At 40.9% G+C, this 19,688-nt stretch overlaps 1 protein-coding gene across 1 annotated transcript; it reads right to left on the bottom strand.

Moving 5' to 3' along the window:
- Positions 1-13,228: 13,228 nt before the first annotated feature.
- Positions 13,229-14,530, bottom strand: LOC143028845 (uncharacterized). Its single transcript, XM_076191207.1, has one exon. The coding sequence runs from the start codon at positions 14,528-14,530 to the stop codon at positions 13,229-13,231; it is 1,302 nt and encodes a 433-aa protein (XP_076047322.1).
- Positions 14,531-19,688: the final 5,158 nt, after the last annotated feature.

The raw sequence follows: 19,688 nt of genomic DNA, 5'->3' as shown, positions 1-19,688 counted from the left end.
CACAAAAATCTGATCCACACATCCCCCACCCGTTCCAAAACCACACTGCTCCTCACCAACCACTTCCTCCGCTCCTCTCCCAATCCTCTCAATCAAAACACTCCCATAAGCCCTCGCAACCACACTCAACAAGCCGATCCCTCCGCAACCACCACACTCACGCCCGTCCCCCCCTCCTTTGTAAAGCGGAACTATACTAATAATAATGAGAATCAAACAGACAAATGATAACAAAACAAAAACAAATAATTTAAAATAAATGATAATCATTACAGCATCTTACCTAGGTGTTTATCAAAATGATTCCTAAAGCTAGAACTGAACTAAATTGCACTCCCTATGCAGGAAGTTTATTCTATTCACGGTTGGCGAAGTTGTTTTTACCCACTTCAAAATGAATATATTTACGGACAGTTTGAGACCATTGTTTCTTGTTTGATTCTCATTTAGTGTGAAAAATTTGTCACTTCTGATGTCAATTCCCTTTAGAATTTTAAAGACCTGTATCAAGTCACCTCTGAGTTTACGCTTTTTTAGGGAAAACAGATTCATATGTTCTAGTCGATTTTTGTATGATTTATTTTTTATATTTGGAATAAGTTTTGTGGCTTGCCGTTGTAATTTTACCAGTCTGTGAATGTCTTTAATGAGATTCGGTGACCATATGGAAACAGCATATTCCAAATGTGGACGAAGTAACGATTTATAGCTTGTTAATGAGTGATGGACTTTTGAAGTTAAAAGATCGCGCAATCTGTCCTAGAATCTTATTTGCTTTCTCGGAGGCTGAAATACACTGCTTGGATGATTTGAGATCGTTACTGATAATTACGCCGAGATCTTTTTCATTATTCACTTTGTTAACGAATATCTAAATAACTTGTAATCGTACTTACACTTATCTTTACCTATGTGCATTATCTTGCATTTACTTGTGTTAAATTTCATTAGCCACTTTTCAGACCATTGTTGTAATTCATTTAAATTTTCTTGAATATCTAATTAGTTTGAGTAATCATTTGTCATTCCGCACAGTTTTGTATCATCAGCAAATTTGGAAACAGTAGATTATAGTCCATGGTCTATATCATTTATATATTCTATGAATAGAAGTGACCCAAGAACAGAGCCCTGAGGAACTCCTACTTGTAAAATTTTCCATCTAGAAGTTTTTCCATTTCAAACAACTCTGTTTTCGATCATTCAACCAATTACTAGTCCAACTTTATAGGCTACCACTTATTCCGTGTAAAGCTAATTTAGTAAATAGTCTTTCGTGTGGGACGGTATCAAAAGCTTTTGCAAAGTCTAGATATATTAGATCTATATTGTTTCTTTTAATCTCAAGGGAGAATTAATATATACAATGATCAATGGGTAAATGTACAGGAAAGTGTTACACAAAATGAGCTAAGCAAAGGTCACAAACAAACAAATAATATTGTTGGAATTGTCGACTAACTGTTGTCTCTTCTTAGGATACGCAGGGAATAAAATGGAGCTCCGAATTGACGCTGACTGCAGGTCATTCTAAAAAGAATATTTTTATTGTAACAAATTTGTACAAAACTACAAATATACATAAATGCCAACAAATAACAATAGATATACATAAGTACCAATCAATATGTTGAGTCGTAACTCTCACATCATAAATTTGACATCAAATACATAATCATTTATGTATTTTATTTGTTATTTACATTATTATAGTTTTTATTTATTATTTCATTATTAATATGATTTTTTTTTCGCATCCGACCTAGATATGGATCAAAAGGTCTCCTGTCGGCATGCTCCTCCTTTGTAATCCTTTGTAATCACAAAATTTCACATAGAAATGACATCACATACTAAAGCAATATCGACTCACCGACTCGTGCGTCTCCTATGGTCCCTGCGTCCGTTGACTTATGACATTACAATTGTAAAGTGGTGACTTTGCGACAGTATACGTAACTTGTCCCTCCCTCTAACAGTGCATAACCCACATATTGGGCGACTCTTTGACCAATGCCAGTTAGAGAGAAGACGACCTTGCCATTGTTGCCCACACACACCATCTACCCTTTTCTTCCCCCCACACTCGAGCAAGTCGACGCCGGTGACGGGGGGGAATGGTACAACTGATCGTACCGTGACCTTATTGACGGACGTACAATGCACAAATTATTTTTTCCACTCCTGATTTTCATACAACAAAGGCAGTAATTGTGGTAATTGTTGTTACGGGAATTGCATTGTTTACCTGAGCTTCGGCAATTTCCCAAAAGCTTGTTTAATTTTCGAATCGGGAACCTTTCCTGTAACTTTGTACCACACTATCGTAATTTTAATTAATATATTATCAAACTCCCCTCCCTCTTTATTATCTATTTAAGCCTATGTTGTAATTTTGATTAACAAATCGGGAACTTTGAGAACTTACTTAAAGTATTAGTTGTCCCGTGGTTTCGAAGCCGTTTTACGAGCTCGTAAGAATTCCAGCCGAACGAGACTAAGTTTAGTCAACTGAACGCTAGACAAGCTTCAACTCTGGTACCAGAAGGACAAATAAACCTCGGCAAGGGATTTCTACAATTACTTCGAAGCCTCAAGAATACTTTCAGTTCCGACGATTAGTTAAAGAACTCAACCAGATAAGCTCTCTAACGTTCGCAGTTTGTAGTCAATTAATTACAACAATACTAAAAGTCTTCTCTAACTAATCGGAATTCTCGGAATTTGAGAATTTACGTAAATATTTAAATTTAACTTTAGTAGTCGATTTCGACTTTAACTTATTACCCCCTTGTGTCGTAAGCCGCTATGTAAGCGTTTTTTATTAAGGTTACGATAGCGTGTGGGTACGAAGTCCGGTTTCCTGTTCTTTATACCGAGTTTGTTCGGTTTTATTATTTTCCTCGTTTGAGGACCTTGTTAACTTTCGGGAAATTTTCTCGTGAACATTCGGAAATTTCCGAATAGTTCTATATTCTTGGTGGCCTCTATTGTTATTTTGTCGTGGTTTCTTTTGATCTGTTGCCTTTATCCAATTTAAGCTAATATTTAAATCAAAATTATTTTTACTTAATTTCTATCTTCGTTGTGCTTAGTCCATAAGACGATTTTCGGCACGACTATTTTGCTCGTGTATTTGTGACGAATTGTTTGGGTTGGCGTCGTTATGGCGAGCCACGATAAGACATTGTCCGATTCGGAAGTTTTGCAAAAACTCCGAAGACAGAGAGCTCATAAAAAGGGGCTTATCTCTAAGGACTTTAAAGCTCTTAATGCTAAATCTGATTCTTTATCTATTTCCGTCATTGACGATATGTTAATTAAGATTGAGAATTTCCTCTCAAAAATACAAGATTTGGACGAGGAAATTAATGAATTGCTCTCCGAAGAAGAAAAGGACGAGGATATGGAGAAATCCAGAGCTTACCGCCTGTCCGTTCTTCTCGAATTGTCTCCTTATAAGGAACGGAGACAAGAGTTAAGGGGAGTTTTTGAATCTCAAATAGGTGAAAAACTAAACAAGTCCACTGATAATTCTGTAAAACTTCCTCTTCCTCCTATTGTTCTTCAACATTTCGAGAACAATTCCAGCAATCCTTTTGCTTATTTAAACTTTAAAAAGGGTTTTCTGAATGCCTTAGATGGTATCCCCAATTTGACTAATAGTCAGAAGTTAATTTATTTGAAGGGATACCTCAGAGGGGAGGTTTTCCATTTAGTAGAGAATTTACCAGTGGATGATTCAAGTTTTGACTCTGCTTTCCTTCTTCTTGATGAGTTGTATTTCAACAAGGAAGAAATTCTTGATAAGGTGTTGATTTCCATTATTAATGCACCGGAGGTCTCACTCTTGAGAGACCTTGAAAGTTACATTAGGTCTTAAGCTACAAGACCTTAAGGGAATTGGGGTAGATTTCACTAGCCCAGGAAGCGAGGGCCTCCTCTTAATAAGTAAATTAATCTTGATTAAATTGCCTAAGTCTTTTCTAATTGAATTGTCTCGGGTGATTAATTCTAATTACCCCAATTTTAGTCAACTCAAGGAAGTTTACCAGTCAGTTTTGGTTAGACTTAAATTGGGATAAGATGATCTTGGTGTCAAACCTAAACGAAGCCTTACTAACAGCTCCCTTGCTTTGAAGGAAATTTCCTTGAAAAAATCAGTTGATTCCAGTAAGGGAGTTGATGGCTCCTTTAAGGCCAATTCTAATCCCATTAATAAGTCTATTAATAGATGTAAATTTTGCCCTGCTTCCGACCATGCTAGTTCGAAGTGTACTTCATATAAATCCCTTGAGCACAGGAAAGCTAGAGCAGCTCAGTTAGGACTGTGCAATAGATGCCTAAATCATGGACATGGTTCTTTGGAATGCCCTGGGTTAAGGGCTGCTCTGCCTTACAAATGTTTTGTTTGCAACAAACCTGAGCACCATGGAGCTATGTGTCCTATGGCTTATAAGACACCACTTTCTGAAGGGAAAATGTTTAATTTTCATAGTTCAACATATTCCATTGTTCCTTTGGTCTCCCTTCCTATTAGCAGAGGAAAGAGAAATGCCCAATGCCTTTTTTGTTGGACACCGGAGACCAGTTTTCTATCATTAATAATGAATTTGTAGAGGACAAAATTGGACCTTGTTTAAGTCCTCCTATGGACAATTTAGTTTCTTCCTTTGGTTTATCTCTAATGAATAAAAGAAGTTTTAACTACACTGCTAACTTATAACTCCCTTCAGGGATGAATTTGTTTAGTTTGTTCTTTGCCATTGAAAGATTCAACTTGTCCTTACAAATTCCTTCCTTATCTTGTGTAGTACTTAGTATAAATAATTACCAATTTTTTGTCTCGCCAAGTTTTTCAAAAGTGAAGGGAGACCAACTGAACGTTTTAGGGATCATTGGTAATGACATTCTTCAAAACTTCTCAAACTTTTCAATTGAAAGTGCCCCCTTGTATGGTAGTCCATCATGCAAGGTTATCAAACTTGCTGATGGTTACATTCCATACGGGACTGGGGCTCAATATATCCCTCCTAGTGAGAAGCCTTTCTACTTAAAGAGAATGATATGAGGGATTCCTGAAATGCCCTCTAATGAAATCCAAGACGTTGATAGTTTCAAATGTAAGGAGAGGCCTTTGAGGATAAAAGCAGACTCTGGCCTTAGCGTGGATTCTTTTAATTGCTTAGAGGAATATCATGGAGGTTCACTTGTTTTCTATAATTCTTCTTTCAAGACCAATGGAGTTTCTCTAAAGAAAACTGAGAAAGGCACTTCCCTTACTCAGTCTTATAAGACTGTTAAATATTTTCCTCCCAAAAGGTTAGGCAAATAAAAGTTTCTTGTCAACTTCTGTTTAGGAGCTGTAAGTTCTCAATTTGATCCTTTTCAGGAAGTTTTTATTAATTCTAATGTTGAGTATGGTCTTGACAATTTCTATTCTTTAGAGTCCATTGGTATTAAAGAGGAACAGATCCAGGATATTAATAATTTACACATTGATGAATTTAAACAGTCCATTTCCTTCAAGAATGGACATTACTATGTGAAGATCCCGTGGAAAAAGCTGTAGCTCAAAGGGTTTATGACAAACTTGAGCAAAAGGGGCTTAGAGGGGATTATGAAGCTGTGTTTGACCAGCAAGAGGCCTTGGGTATTATCGAGCCAGTAACTAAAAGAGTCCCTGGACAAATCTTTATACCCCATAGACATGTGTTGAAGGATGATGATCTTTCCACTTCTAGAATAAGGCCAGTTTTCAATTGTTCTCTCAAAGTAGAAAAGCTCCTTCCTTAAATGAAGCTGCATTCCCGGGAGTTGACTTGATGAACAACCTCCTCTCTCTCTTGTTGTATTTCAGGACCAATAATCATGTCATTTTGGCTGATGTTATGAAAGCCTTCTTGCAGATCCGTTTGAAGGATGAGGCTGATCGTAACAGGTTCTGTTTCTTCAGGAGGATTAACGACCAGTATATACCCTTTAGGTATAATACTATCATTTTTGGCTTCATTTGCTCTCCTTTCATTCTAAATTTCATTATCCAACACCATCTTTCTTTGCAGCCTGACTCTCTAACTGCCTCCTTAATCAAAGATAAATTTTATGTAGACAATTTGGTCTACACAACCAATGAGCTTTGTTCCCTCCCTGCAATGGTCGAGAAGATTAATGAGATCATGCTCAATGGAGGTTTACCTCTCATGGAGTGGACATGCAATTCGACTTCTGTTCTTTCTGTTCTTGATCAAGAAGTAGTTTGCAATAAAGAGGAGGTTAAAGTCTTGGGTTATATTTATAATAAGGATCATGATACTTTGAGAATCAAGGATGTTTCCCTTGACAAGAGTGCCTCGACCAAAAGACAAGTTTTGTCTTCCTTGTCTTCTGTATTTGATCCTTTAGGGTTTTTCTCATCTGTGCTCTTGCATGGAAAAATCCTTATTAGAGAGATGTGCCAAAAGATGGTGGATTGGGATTGGAAATTAGATAGAGAGTTACTTGTTAGATGGAACAAGTTATATGAAAATTTTAGGGAGGTTAATAACCTATCCTTTAAGAGGAAAACCTTTTGTACAGAATTTCCCATTAAATTGTTTGTATTTGCTGATGCTTCCAAGGAAGCCTATGGATGTGCCATATATGTAGGGCAAGAAGGAAGATAATTAAAGGAGTCTAATACCTCTCTTCTATTTGCCAAGGTCAAGGTGGCTCCTATTAAACAGAGAACTTTACAGTCTTTGGAGCTTATGGCAACTTTTCTATCTTTGAAATGCCTCAACACTATTTTTGAGGAAGGACTGGTGTCTGCCCCACTGGTTGAATCAGTGGTTCTTTTTGTTGATAGTCAAGTTGCCCTTTCTTGGATCCTGACCAATAAGGCCCCTAAGAAAAATATATCTGTCAATAATAGATTGAAGGAAATTTCCAATATTTTGGAAAATTTCAAGGCCAAGTTCACACCCATTTCCTTTACAAGAAGGACAGGGGGAAATAGAAGAAAGGGTAGTGAATGGTGGGATGAGGAAACAAAGAAGGTTGTAGAAGAGAAGAAGCGAGCATTCACAGATTGATTACAAAAGAGGACGGGGGAGTCATATGAGACGTACAAAGAAAAGAAAAGAGAAGTAAAGCAAAAGGTAAAGGAGGCAAAGAGGAGAGCAGATGTGAAATGGGGTAAGAGTATGACAGAAAATTTTGAAAGTAATAGAAAGATGTTTTGGAAAGAAATTAAGAGAGGAAGAGGAGGCGAATCAAGTAGGGAAGAAAAGGTAAAAGGTGCAGATGGAGAGATGATAATGGAAGAGAAGGCAGTAAGGGGAAGATGGGCAGAATATTTTAGGGAGTTGCTAAATGTGAAGGAGGATAGGGAAGGAAAGATAGCTGCAGTGGGAAATGCGAAGAAAATGAGAGTGATGAGTGAGGAGAATGGAGGAGAAATAAGGAAGGATAAGGTGAAGGCAGTTGTAAAGATGATGAAAGCAGGTAAGGCACCTGGTCTGGATGGATGCCATGCAGAATGTCTGAAAAAGGGAGGTTCAGTGATGGTGGACTGGTTGGTGAGGTTATTTAATGTTTGCTGGAGAGAGGGTAGAGTACCGGAGGACTGGAGAAGTGCCTGTATAGTTCCTCTTTACAAGGGAAAAGGGGACAAGTGTGAATGTAGTAGTTTCAGAGGGATTAGCCTGTTAAGTGTAGTAGGGAAGGCTTATGGGAGGATCTTGATTGAGAGGATTAGGAGAGGAACAGAAGGAGTAATTGGTGAGGAACAGTGTGGATTTAGGACAGGTAGAGGTTGTGTAGATCAGATCTTTGTGGTAAGACAGATATGTGAGAAAGCTATAGGAAAGGGGAAGGATGTTTTTTGGGCTTTTATGGATCTGGAAAAGGCTTATGATAGGGAAGACAGAAAGGCACTGTGGGAGGTTATGCAGATTTATAGGATAAGAGGAAGCTTTTGGGAGCTGTCAAGAGTTTTTATGAGAGTAGTAGAGCTTGTGTCAGGATTAGAAATGGAGAGAGTGAGTGGTTTGAAGTAAAGGTGGGACTTCGTCAAGGATGCGTTATGTCACCCTGGCTGTTCAACTTATACATGGATGGGGTGGTGCGAGAGGTGAATGCTAGGGTAGTGGGTCAGGGATTGGAGATGGTTAAAGAAAATGGAGAAAAGTGGGAGGTGAGCCAGCTGTTGTTTGCGGACGACACTGCGCTTGTGGCAGGATCGGAGGAGGGATTGAGGAAGCTGGTGGCAGAGTTTGGGAGAGTATGTGATAGAAGAAAGCTAAAGATAAATGTGGGTAATAGTAAGGTGATGAGATGTACAAGGGGTGAAAGTGGCAGTAGACTGGAAGTGAACATTAAGGGAGAGCGACTGGAGGAAGTGGATAATTTTAGATACTTGGGTGCAAGTGTAGTAGGAAAAGGTGGAGTGAAGGTGGAGGTAGAATGTAGATTGAGAGAAGCGAGTAAATGCCTTGGTGGATTAAAGAGTGTAATGAGGAATAGACATTTAGGAATGGATGCCAAGAGGAGACTGTATGAAGGCGTGATTGTGCCAACAGCACTGTATGGGGCAGAAACGTGGAACATAAGAGAAGAGAGAAGGAGTTTGAATGTGTTTGAGATGAGGTGTCTGAGAAGTATGGTGGGGGTTACTAGGCTGGATAATGTGAGAAATGAGGAGGTGAGGAGGAGAAGAGGGGTGAAAAAGGAGCTGGGAGATAGGGTTGATGAAAGAATATTAGGATGGTTTGGACACATGGAAAGAATGAGTGAAGAAAGACTAGTAAAAGAGGTATGGAAGGCAGATATGGAGGGAGTGAACATAAGGGAACGTCCTAGGATGAGGTGGATGGATGGGGTGAAGGGGGCTTTGGGGAAGAGGGGAATGTCTGTTGAGGAAGGAAGGGAGAGGACGGAAGACAGAGGTGAGTGGAGAATGGTTGTATATGGATGATGTTGTGATTGCATGAGGAGGAATGGGCGGGGGGTGGGGGTGGGGTAGTATGTGTGAGTAAATTTTGACGCAGCCCGAAGGGATTTCTTCCCGTCCTCTCCTTATATGCAAGGGGGGACGGAGAGGGGGGGTCGCCGATTAAATGAAGCGGCCTTGCTATGGATGTGCTGTGTCTTGCGACACTGCTTCTGACCCAGGGCGGTGGGCAAGGTGCAGGGATGACCCGTCATCCAGGAGGTGCTCAGATGAGAGGGAGGGTGGGAGGGGTGTGGAGTGTATTTAGGGATGAAATGGGTGGGAGTGTTTTTATGCCTTTCCCTTTTTGGCTACCTCCCTTGAAAGGGGGGAAAAGCCTTGGTATATGTATGTATGTATGTATGTATGTTCCTTCTTAACATAATATGGCTGATTTCCTAACACCTTGTAGTGCTAAGGTGTTCAAGGAAAAATCTAATTGGTAGGTTTATGGATCTGAATGGTTGTTGTTGCCTCCTCATACTTGGCCAAAGGGTCACTTGGGATGTATTCCCTCCTGTTTCAAGAGAGACATTGTCAATGCGGCTGTTGTACAAGTTGACACTCCTACTTTAATATATATCTCTAAGTTTTCTTCCTATTGCAAACTTCTTCATCACACTTCTTTGATTTTTAAGGCTGTCTTTCTGTTCAAGAAGTCTAATGCTGACCCTGTTAAGGTAGCATCTAATTATTTGATGAGTATTATGCAAAGGGATTCCTTTCCTACTGAATTGGCTTATTTGCAGAATTCCAACACTAATGACGTACCTCCTTTTTTGGTAATTCAAATGAACTTGTTCTTGGACAAGAATGGTTTGATTAGGTCCAAGGACAGAATTGACAAGAACATTAACCTCAAATATGAGGTTGTCAATCCCCTTCTCTTGTCCAAATCTCATCATTTAACTAAGATCCTAATTTTCTTTGCTCATTGTCAATTTATGCACATGGGACTACAAGCCACACTTAATTTCCCTTGTATGCACGGATTCTGGATACTTAAGGCCAGACAAGCTGTTTTAAGCATTTTGAAGGATTGTATAGTTTGTAGGAAATACAATCCCCGTGCAGTTAATTATCCTTCTCCTTCCTCTTTACCTGCCTCTAGGGTGAATCTAAGTGTGCCCTTTGCCCATACTGGTGTAGACTACACTGGGCATTTATGGGTTAGAGACAAGAATGGAGAGAAGGTTAAGGCATACATTCTTATTTTCACATGTTTCAATACTAGAGCAGTTCATATAGAAGTTGTGGATACTATGTCCACTCCTGAGTTCATTTTGGCTTTCGTTAGGTTTGCTAACAGGTATGGAATTCCTTCTGCTGTTTATTCTGACAACGCTAAATATTTTGTACAAGCGGGAAATGTTATTGAACAACTTTTGTCTTCTTCTGAATTTGAAGAGAAATTTAAAACTTCCCCTGTTCAGCATAGAACCATTCCTGTTTATGCTGCTTGGTATGGTGCCACTTGGGAAAGGTTAATACAGACAGTGAAACAATGTTTGTATAAGGTATTGGGTAGGTCTGTTCCTTCCCTGGCAGAGATTACCACTCTTTTGTCCGATGTTCAAAAAATTTTGAACAATAGACCACTAACTTATCGTTCTTGTAAAAATGAGGTAGATGTTATTACCTCAAATCATTTCCTTATTGGAAGGACCATTCCTTCCTTGATGTTTGGAGACTTGGAACAAGTCCCTGAATGGGAATCAGGAGAAGACTACCCTTCTCTTCTCAACTTGGTTATGGACTGTAGGGATTATTTCTATGAAGAGTTCAAGAAACGATGGTTGACAGAGTACTTGGTCAGCTTAAGGGAAAGGGATAGAGCTGCATGTCACAGTTCTAGAAGCTGGGAAAAGGGAGATATTGCCTTTTTGAAACTCCCCTTCAAGACCAGACCCTTCTGGCCCTTAGTTCGTATTGTGGAAACTTTTCCTGACCAAGACAAGGTGATACGTACAGTCTGTCATTAAGCCTGATGGAAACTCTATTAAAGTGAACATTCAACTTTTAATCCCTCTAGAGCTCCATGCTGAGTTGAGCTCCAGTCTTGAGGATGAATCCCCTGGGGATCCTAATGTTCAGGCTAGAGAGTCTGAACCCTTTGAAGAGGTCTCAGACTCAGAGGAGGTTAACTCTTTACAAGACGATTGTTTCTCATTGGAACCTACCTTTGTGAGGCCAACTCGTAAGACTGCGCTCGCCTCTAGAGATCTAGTAAGGTCTCTAGCAAACAAAAACTTGTTATAAATTTTGTTCGAAAGTGTTATATTTCTTAAACACTTTCTTTTTGTTGTCGGGGAGGCTGTGGTAATTGTTGTTACGGGAATTGCATTGCTTACTTGAGCTTCGGCAATTTCCCGAAAGCTTGTTTAATTTTCGAATTGGGAACCTTTCCTGTAACTTTGTACCACACTATCGTAATTTTAATCAATATATTATTAAACTCCCCTCCCTCTTTATTATCTATTTAAGCCTATGTTGTAATTTTGATTAACAAATCGGGAACTTTGAGAACTTACTTAAAGTATTAGTTGTCCCGTGGTTTCGAAGCCGTTTTACGAGCTCGTAAGAATTCTAAGTTTAGTCAACTGAACGCTAGACAAGCTTCAACTCTGGTACCAGAAGGACAAATGAACCTCGGCAAGGGATTTCTACAATTACTTCGAAGCCTCAAGAATACTTTCAGTTCCGACGATTAGTTAGAGAACTCAACCATGTAAGTTCTCTAACGTTCGCAGTTTGTAGTCAATTAATTACAACATAATACAATTTTACGTCTATGGACGTAACACTCCCCCACCTTGAATCTTACGATTCAAAATAGAAAAAATACATACATCCATATCTATGCCAGACAACACAAAACATTTACATAGAACCTTCAAGGAATACAAGTTTTGTAATGGGTCGGGTGAGCTCACTGAATTGAGTTTTCAAACGGGCACTACGGACCAATCCGTCCCTGCTCACTCGCACTTCCTGGACTCTCCCTAGCGGCAAAGAACCACGGGGCGAGTTTTCATTCATAATAAGCACTTAATCCCCAACTGAAAGATTCGGGCTTTCAGAATTCCATTTCTGCCTTCTTTGCAATTCCACTAGGTATTCACTAACCCACCTCTTCCAAAATTGTTTAGCTAGATGTTGCACGTGACGCCAATGTTTGGGGTAAGGATCGACATCGTAAAAAGCTCCCCAAGATAGTGGGGGGTTTCCTTGGAGGAGTAACAGATGATTGGGAGTCAGCGGACTCTCATCACTTGCATCATCACTGCATTTGGTAAGTGTCCGACTGTTGACTATACTTTCCGCTTCGCAGAAAAGGGTTTGCAAAACATCATCAATCATTCTGGGGCTTTTGATGATTAAAGCGAACAGTACTTTGCTTACAGACCTTATCATGCTTTCCCAAACGCCTCCGTGATGTGACGCGGAAGACGGGTTGAACGACCACTCAACGTCACGTCGACGTGTTTCCCTTACGATCAATGATCGGTCAAGATCTCGCACACTGCGTGCTAATTCAGCCCTCGCTCCTACTAGGTTAGTACCATTTTCTGACCACACCTTACTGGGATAACCTCGCCTCGCTGTGAAGCGTACGAAACCATTGATGAATGCGTCAGTTTGTAAGCTATCAAGCTTCTCAATGTGAATACTCTCGTAGTAAAACACGTGTACAGACACCCATAACGTTTCATTTCTGATCTCCCGACTTTAACATGGAAGGGTCCAAACAGGCCAACTCCTACGTACCTAAAGGCAAGCCCCCCTGGTTCATACCTCTCAGGAGGGAGGTCAGACATTCTCTGGTTCATGGGTGCCCCGTATAATCTCTTACAAACTATGCAATCCATTTTGACGCGTTTCACCACTTTTCTACCCCGTATGATCCAGAATTTCTTACGCATCTGACTGAGTGTCCATTCTACTCCTACATGAGAGGAATTATGGCAATCCTGTACAATTAATGTAGACAACCTGTGGTTATGAGGGAGGATCGCAGGATTTATGGCTTGCCCATTCAATGCTGCATGCTTGAGTCTACCACCAACTACTAACAGACCATCTATAAGAATAGGAGACAGTTTATATATTGAACTGGAATTTAATACAGTTTTACCTGCTTCAATGTTCTTGGTTTCATGAAAATAAGCACGCCCTTGAACATGTTTGACAATTAGATTTTCCGCGTGCTTTAGTTCATGGATCTCAAGTGGTGAACTCTGCGGAATCTTCGTCTTCTTAAGGAATTGAATTACCCTTAAACCACCAACCAACGGCTTTCTTTAATCTGTAAAAGCTTGAATAGTGCTCAATCAGCGTATCGATCGGGTGTTGGGTGACGCCCGACTGACACGTCTGTACGATACTCTTGGGATGTACGTCACGCCTCACCTCCGGGTCTTCATCTTGAAGGTGTCCTACAAGATCGTCTTGTGCTGGCCATGCACACATGTAATTCGACAAGAAGGAAGAACCATTAAACCAAGAAACTGTCAAATTGTCTACAAAGCATCCCCGAGATAGTACATCTGCAGGATTCTCTTCACTAACATGATACCACTGATTGGCCTCTGAAACCTGTCTAATGACTGTAACACGATTTGCTACGAAGGTCTTGAACCTTCTTGTCTCGTTCTGTATATATGCCAGAGCTATAGTACTGTCAGACCAGAAGTTAGATTTGAGCAAGGGGATATCTAACTCTCTTCTAACAACAACATCTAATTTGGCTGCTTCAACGGCAGCCGAAATTTCCAATCTTGGTATAGTAACTCCTTTGATGGGGGCTACTCTGGCTTTACTGGCTAGTAGAGCTACATGTACTTTCCTATCTTGATTGATTGTCCTGATATAAGTGCAAGCACCAAAAACAATCTCACTTGCATCACAAAAGTGATGTAATTCTGAAGTACAACCATTTAATTCTAATGGCAAAACACATCTAGGGAAGCAAAGTCTTGATATTTCAAACAGTGAAGCTATCCATTTCAACCACTTCTGACACAAAGATATAGGAATATTTTCGTCCCAAGATATCTTAAGGCTAGTCACCTCCTGTAACAAAATCTTGGCTGGAATAATGATTGGCAAAATTAAACCTAAAGGATCGTAAGTCGAAGCAAGTTGACTCAACATAACTCGTCTAGTCACATTCTGTGTTTGAACACCCTTGCTAACGAAAAAGAAACAGTCGTTCTTGACGTCCCATTTAATCCCAAGCACTTTGCTATGCATATTTGATGTCAATTCCTTTGCTTCTTTAGCCCTGTCTTGCTTATTGATGCTCTCTAGCAATTTGACGTCATTAATCACGAATTTGGTTATGTTAAGCCCTCCGTGTCTGAGGACACTTCTTGTTTCTTCAATTACCTGAATTGTCTCTTCGGGTGACGCTACGGACTTCAACATATCGTCAACGTAAAATGACCGGAATAACGTGTCTTTTATTTCCTCATAAGGTTGCATGTCTTCTACAGTCTTCCACAAAGCGTAACTGCTACTACTAGCGCACCATATTCTGCCAAAGGGATGTGAGGTCATTTTTAACTCTCTTATTTGATCACTAACACACCATAGAAACCTTAAAGCGTCTCTATCGCTAATGGGCATTAAGGGAGAGCGAATGGAAGAAGTGGATAGTTTTAGATACTTGGGTGCAAATGTGGCAGGAAAAGGTGGAGTGAAGGAGGAGGTAGAATGTAGATTGAGAGAAGCGAGTAAATGCCTTGGCGGATTAAAGAGTGTAATGAGGAATAGACATTTGGGAATGGATGCTAAGAGGAGACTGTATGAAGGAGTGATTGTGCCAACAGGGCAGAAACATGGAACATAAGAGAAGAAGAGAGAAGGAGATTAAATGTGTTTGAGATGAGGTGTCTGAGAAGTATGATGAGGGTTACTAGGCTGGATAGAGTGAGAAATGAGGAGGTGAGGAGGAGAAGAGGGGTGGAAAAGGAGCTGGGAGATAGGGTTGATGAAAGAATATTAGGATGGTTTGGACACATGGAAAGAATGAGTGAAGAAAGACTAGTAAAAGAGGTATGGAAGGCAGATATGGAGGGAGTGAACATGAGGGGACGTCCTAGGATGAGGTGGATGGATGGGGTGAAGGGGGCTTTGGGGAAGAGGGGAATGTCTGTTGAGGAAGGACGGGAGAGGACAGAAGACAGGGGTGAATGGAGAATGGTTGTATATGGATGATGTTGTGATGCATGAGGTGGAATGGGCGGGGGGATGGAAGGTGAGGTAGTATGTGTGAGCAAAATTTGACGCAGCCCGAAGGGATTTCTCCCCGTCTTCTCCTTTTATGCAGTGGGGGGGACGGAGAGGGGGGGGTCGCCGATTTAATGAAGCGGCCTTGCTGTGGATGTGCTATGTATTGCGACACTGCTTCTGACCCAGGGCAGTGGACAAGGTGCAGGGATGACCCGTCATCCAGGAGGTGCTAAGATGGGAGGGAGGGTGGAGGGGTGTGGAGTGTATTCAGGGATGGAATGGGTGGAAATTATTTTATGCCTTTTCCTTTTTGGCTACCTCCCTTGTAAGGGGGAAAAAGCCTTGGTATATGTATGTATGTATTGCTAATGGGAATTTTGACTTGGTGATACATAGCCTTAATGTCGGCCGTGATGGCGTAATGATATTGGCAAAGCCTGAGTAACACGTGAATCAACTTATTATTCAGATCTGGGCCCTGTAGGCACTGACTGTTCAGACTGACTCCGTTCTTTTGAGCAGCACAGTCGAATACGACTCTCACCTTACCTGGTTTGGTTTCGCTCGTAACAGCATGATGCGGGAGGTACCACACTTTACCATCATCTCTCTTTAAATCAACCTCGGGAACATACTCTGCATACACCTTCTTCAACAAATCTGAAATATTCTCAGACTATACATTCAATATTCCGGATTTCACCAACCTTTTGTGCAAACTTCTTAATCGTCTCTCGGCGACGTCACGATTATTGGGCAAGTTTGGCTCACCTCGCCAAGGTATTGGCAGTACATAATGCCCATCTTCGTATCGTGTTTCTTTATCCCAAAGGTTGATAACCTTCTGGTCGTTCTGAGATGGTGCCCTATCTTCACATTCATTTTCCATCATCCACAAGCGTTCAACATCTGCTTCGATCGAGCTTGCAAAGCACGAGCCGATATTATGAGACTTACCTGCACTAATTTGGCCGTTTACAGATCATCCAAAGTAGGTCCGCGTAGCATAAGGTTGGTGCTTATTCCCGCCTGAACCCCCTCTGACCTCCAATGGTTTTAGGAGCCAAGCGTTGCCCATGCCTATCAAAACGCCTGGCTCATATACTTGACTAGTATTCAAAGGTATGCCCTTTAAGAAGGGGAATTTATCAAACTCAATTTTGACAGGTGGTTGCCTAACAGGCACTCTTAGGACGACCATGACATTTGTAACACTGGCCTCTCGTCTACCATCCGGTGACGTAAGGCTAAGAGATACTACCTTTGATTGAGTTTCCCTGGTCCCCCCTAAAGTACTCATGGTGTACTCCTTAAGGTCTCCTTTCAGACCCAACTCGTGGGCTACCCTTTCCGTGACGAAAGTAGTGTCTGATCCACTATCTAACAACGCCGTGACCTCAAGTTTATTATCCACAACAACTGGTAAAATGGGTAGATAGATCTTCGATCGAGCATCATTGACATAACTATTCATGACCACACTTGATCCTTGACACTCCAAATTTTCAACTAGGCCCCCAATACCCTGAGAATCCTTTGCCGGGACGTGGATGAATTTCGTATGCTTTAAACCACATCCAGGAACTGAACAAATTGATTGTTTGAAGCATTTGCTAGCCCCATGCCCACCTAGTAAGCAATTGAAACACAGCTTGTGTCTTTTTACGATTTCCAACCGACATTCAGGCTTCATGCCTTTAAATTCCTCACAGTAGAACAGTCTGTGTCTTTTCCCGCACACCACACATGTGCTACCAGCACGCCCTAACTTGACGGGGTATTTAGACTCAGATGCTGCTACATTACATCTTGTGCTCTTAATTAACATTTTGACCCTTACCTGTGGATTACAACCCATAAACCGGATCATATGCCTCATCTGCCATGGCATTAATAAACTCAGCGAATTGACTGAGAGATGGGTATGTGTCCGTTTCTCGTTTGTGACTTAAAGCCTTCTGCTTCCATTTGTTACGAACGAATCCCTGACACCTCTGTGAAATATCTAAGATATACTCTTGAGTGTTAAACCTTTCATACAATTCTAATTTTCCAAAAGTAGCCACTGCCATTATTAAGTCATCCCCCAATTGCCTCAACTCTTGAGGCTTAGGCACCATCTTACCATTTTTTAAATCATTAACAATTTGTTGAGATACAAGGTGAGAATTACCGAACCTGCGTTTCAATAGAGCGCGCGCTTGCGCGTAACCAGCGCTATTTCCAACCAGCAATTTTTTATGACAGCTTTCGCCGGCCCCTTGGTGTAGTGTAATAAACGGGTCAATTTGATCTGAAGGTCACTCACTCTACTGTCAACGAGTTCATCGAATATCGTTATGAACAATTGATACTCGAGAGGGTTCCCTTCAAACACATCCATTTCAACTTTGGGTATATTTAAGATCCCAACTAGTTCGGCCGGTGAGACATCTAAACGTTCACTTTCACTGTCTACACGGGACTTTGCACATGGAATTTCACTTTGAGTCCTTATCTTAATGAACCCTCTGGCGTCCTTTATCACCTTTATGTACTCCACTACAGTTTCCTTATACCATGATTCACTGGCCTCTAACTCATTTTCATCGTTGCCCGGGAACGTTTGGTAAGTGTCGTGTGCCGATTCGAATTCATCGTAGGATGTACGGACACGGTCCAGTCTGTCCGTAATGCCGGCTACGTCTTCTTCAGCGATTAGCCGGCACAAGGTTCCCAGGTGACGTGTGACCGCTGCTTTCCTCTGTCGTCTCAACATCTTGGCCTGCTCCATGACGGTGACTCATGTCGAATGACTGTAGGAATTGTCGACTAATTGTTGTCTCTTCTTAGGATACGCAGGGAATAAAATGGAGCTCCGAATTGACGCTGACTGCAGGTCATTCTAAAAAGAATGTTTTTATTGTAACAAATTTGTACAAAACTACAAATATACATAAATGCCAACAAATAACAATAGATATACATAAGTACCAATCAATATGTTGAGTCGTAACTCTCACATCATAAATTTGACATCAAATACATAATCATCACAAAATTTCATATAGAAATGACATCACATACTAAACAAATATCGACTCACCGACTCGTGCGTCTCCCATGGTCTCTGTGTCCGTTGACTTGTGACATTACAATGGTGAAGTGGTGACTTTGCGACAGTATACGTAACTTGTCCCTCCCTCTAACAGTGCATAACCCACATATTGGGTGACTCTTTGATCAATGCCAGTTAGAGAGAAGACGACCTTGCCATTGTTGCCCACACACACCATCTACCCTTTTCTTCCCCCCGTACTCGAGCAAGTCGACGCCGGTGACGGGGGGGGGGGGATGGTACAACTGATCGTACCGTGACCTTATTGACGGACGTACAATGCACAAATTATTTTTTCCACTCCTGATTTTTATACAACAAAGGCAGTAATACAATTTTATGTCTATGGATGTAACAAATATAAAATAAGCATGAACCTAGGAGAGGTCAACAAAATGACAAATCCCCACAGCAAGGACAAATGATAACCCACGCCGTTGGGTGGTCAATTGGTCCCACACGCTGTGGGATGGAAGAGTAGACACTATCAACATGGAAATGTGCGATCATGAATTTGGAATAAGGGAGAATTTGGAAATCTGAAGCTCTTTATTCATGTCAGGGTTGCAGTGTTTGATGTGCAATGCTTCGAGAATCGCAAAACTTCTTTGGTCTTTTTCCGTGGCAATAATAGAAATGCCCTTCATGAGGTTCTCTCTTGTGAATCGTAGTTGGTGGTGGTTTCTGTAATGATTTTTGATGGCGCCTGCAGAAAAATGAAGAGTAAGCCTTCTCGATAATTCGGTAGTAGTCATACCAATATACGACGCATCAGGCCGATAGTCCTCGTGTTGGCATAAGAATTTGTATACGGTATGACTACACTGGAGGAGAGGGCGTTCGAGGGTGGTGTTATAACTCATGACGACCACCTTCGGCTAGAAATTTGCTCTGCGATCAAACAGTTCAAGATATCTTTTGAACAATGTTAAATACCCTCAGGTTTTCTAATAATAATAAGAGTAATGATAATAATGCTACTACTACGACTACTACTACTACTACTACTACTACTACTACTACTACTACTACTACTTTTTTTTTTAAACGACCTCCATCCTATTGGAACTGTGTGGTGGAAGCAGCAGGGTCTGTCTTCCACAGACACAGTTTATTGGCCCCTCTCCCGCCAATGACTGTGGTCGACGACCCTTTTATTTGTCTATTTATTTATTTATTTTTAATAATGCCTAGTACAAAAGTTCACTTATCCTACTGTCAACCACCGTCTGCTCAAAATCCAGGTTTTGTATATGTGTTGATTTGGGCGGTGGGGACCTGGTACCTCTCAGGCACAAGAGGGCTGATCTTAGGAGTGAGAATGATAGTCTACATCTCATCCATGAAACAATGCTGCTTTTTGGTTGTTGTTTCTTTTCAGCCATT

This window comes from Oratosquilla oratoria, chromosome 10 (genome assembly GCF_046742065.1).
Source record: "Oratosquilla oratoria isolate Oo_2021 chromosome 10, ASM4674206v1, whole genome shotgun sequence".
NCBI classification, from domain to species: domain Eukaryota; kingdom Metazoa; phylum Arthropoda; class Malacostraca; order Stomatopoda; family Squillidae; genus Oratosquilla; species Oratosquilla oratoria.
This window is presented reverse-complemented; position numbering and strand designations above follow the sequence as displayed.

Excerpts from the sequence above, each read along its gene's own strand:
- LOC143028845 (XM_076191207.1), bottom strand. The coding sequence starts at position 14,530 with ATGACCTCACATCCCTTTGGCAGAATATGGTGCGCTAGTAGTAGCAGT.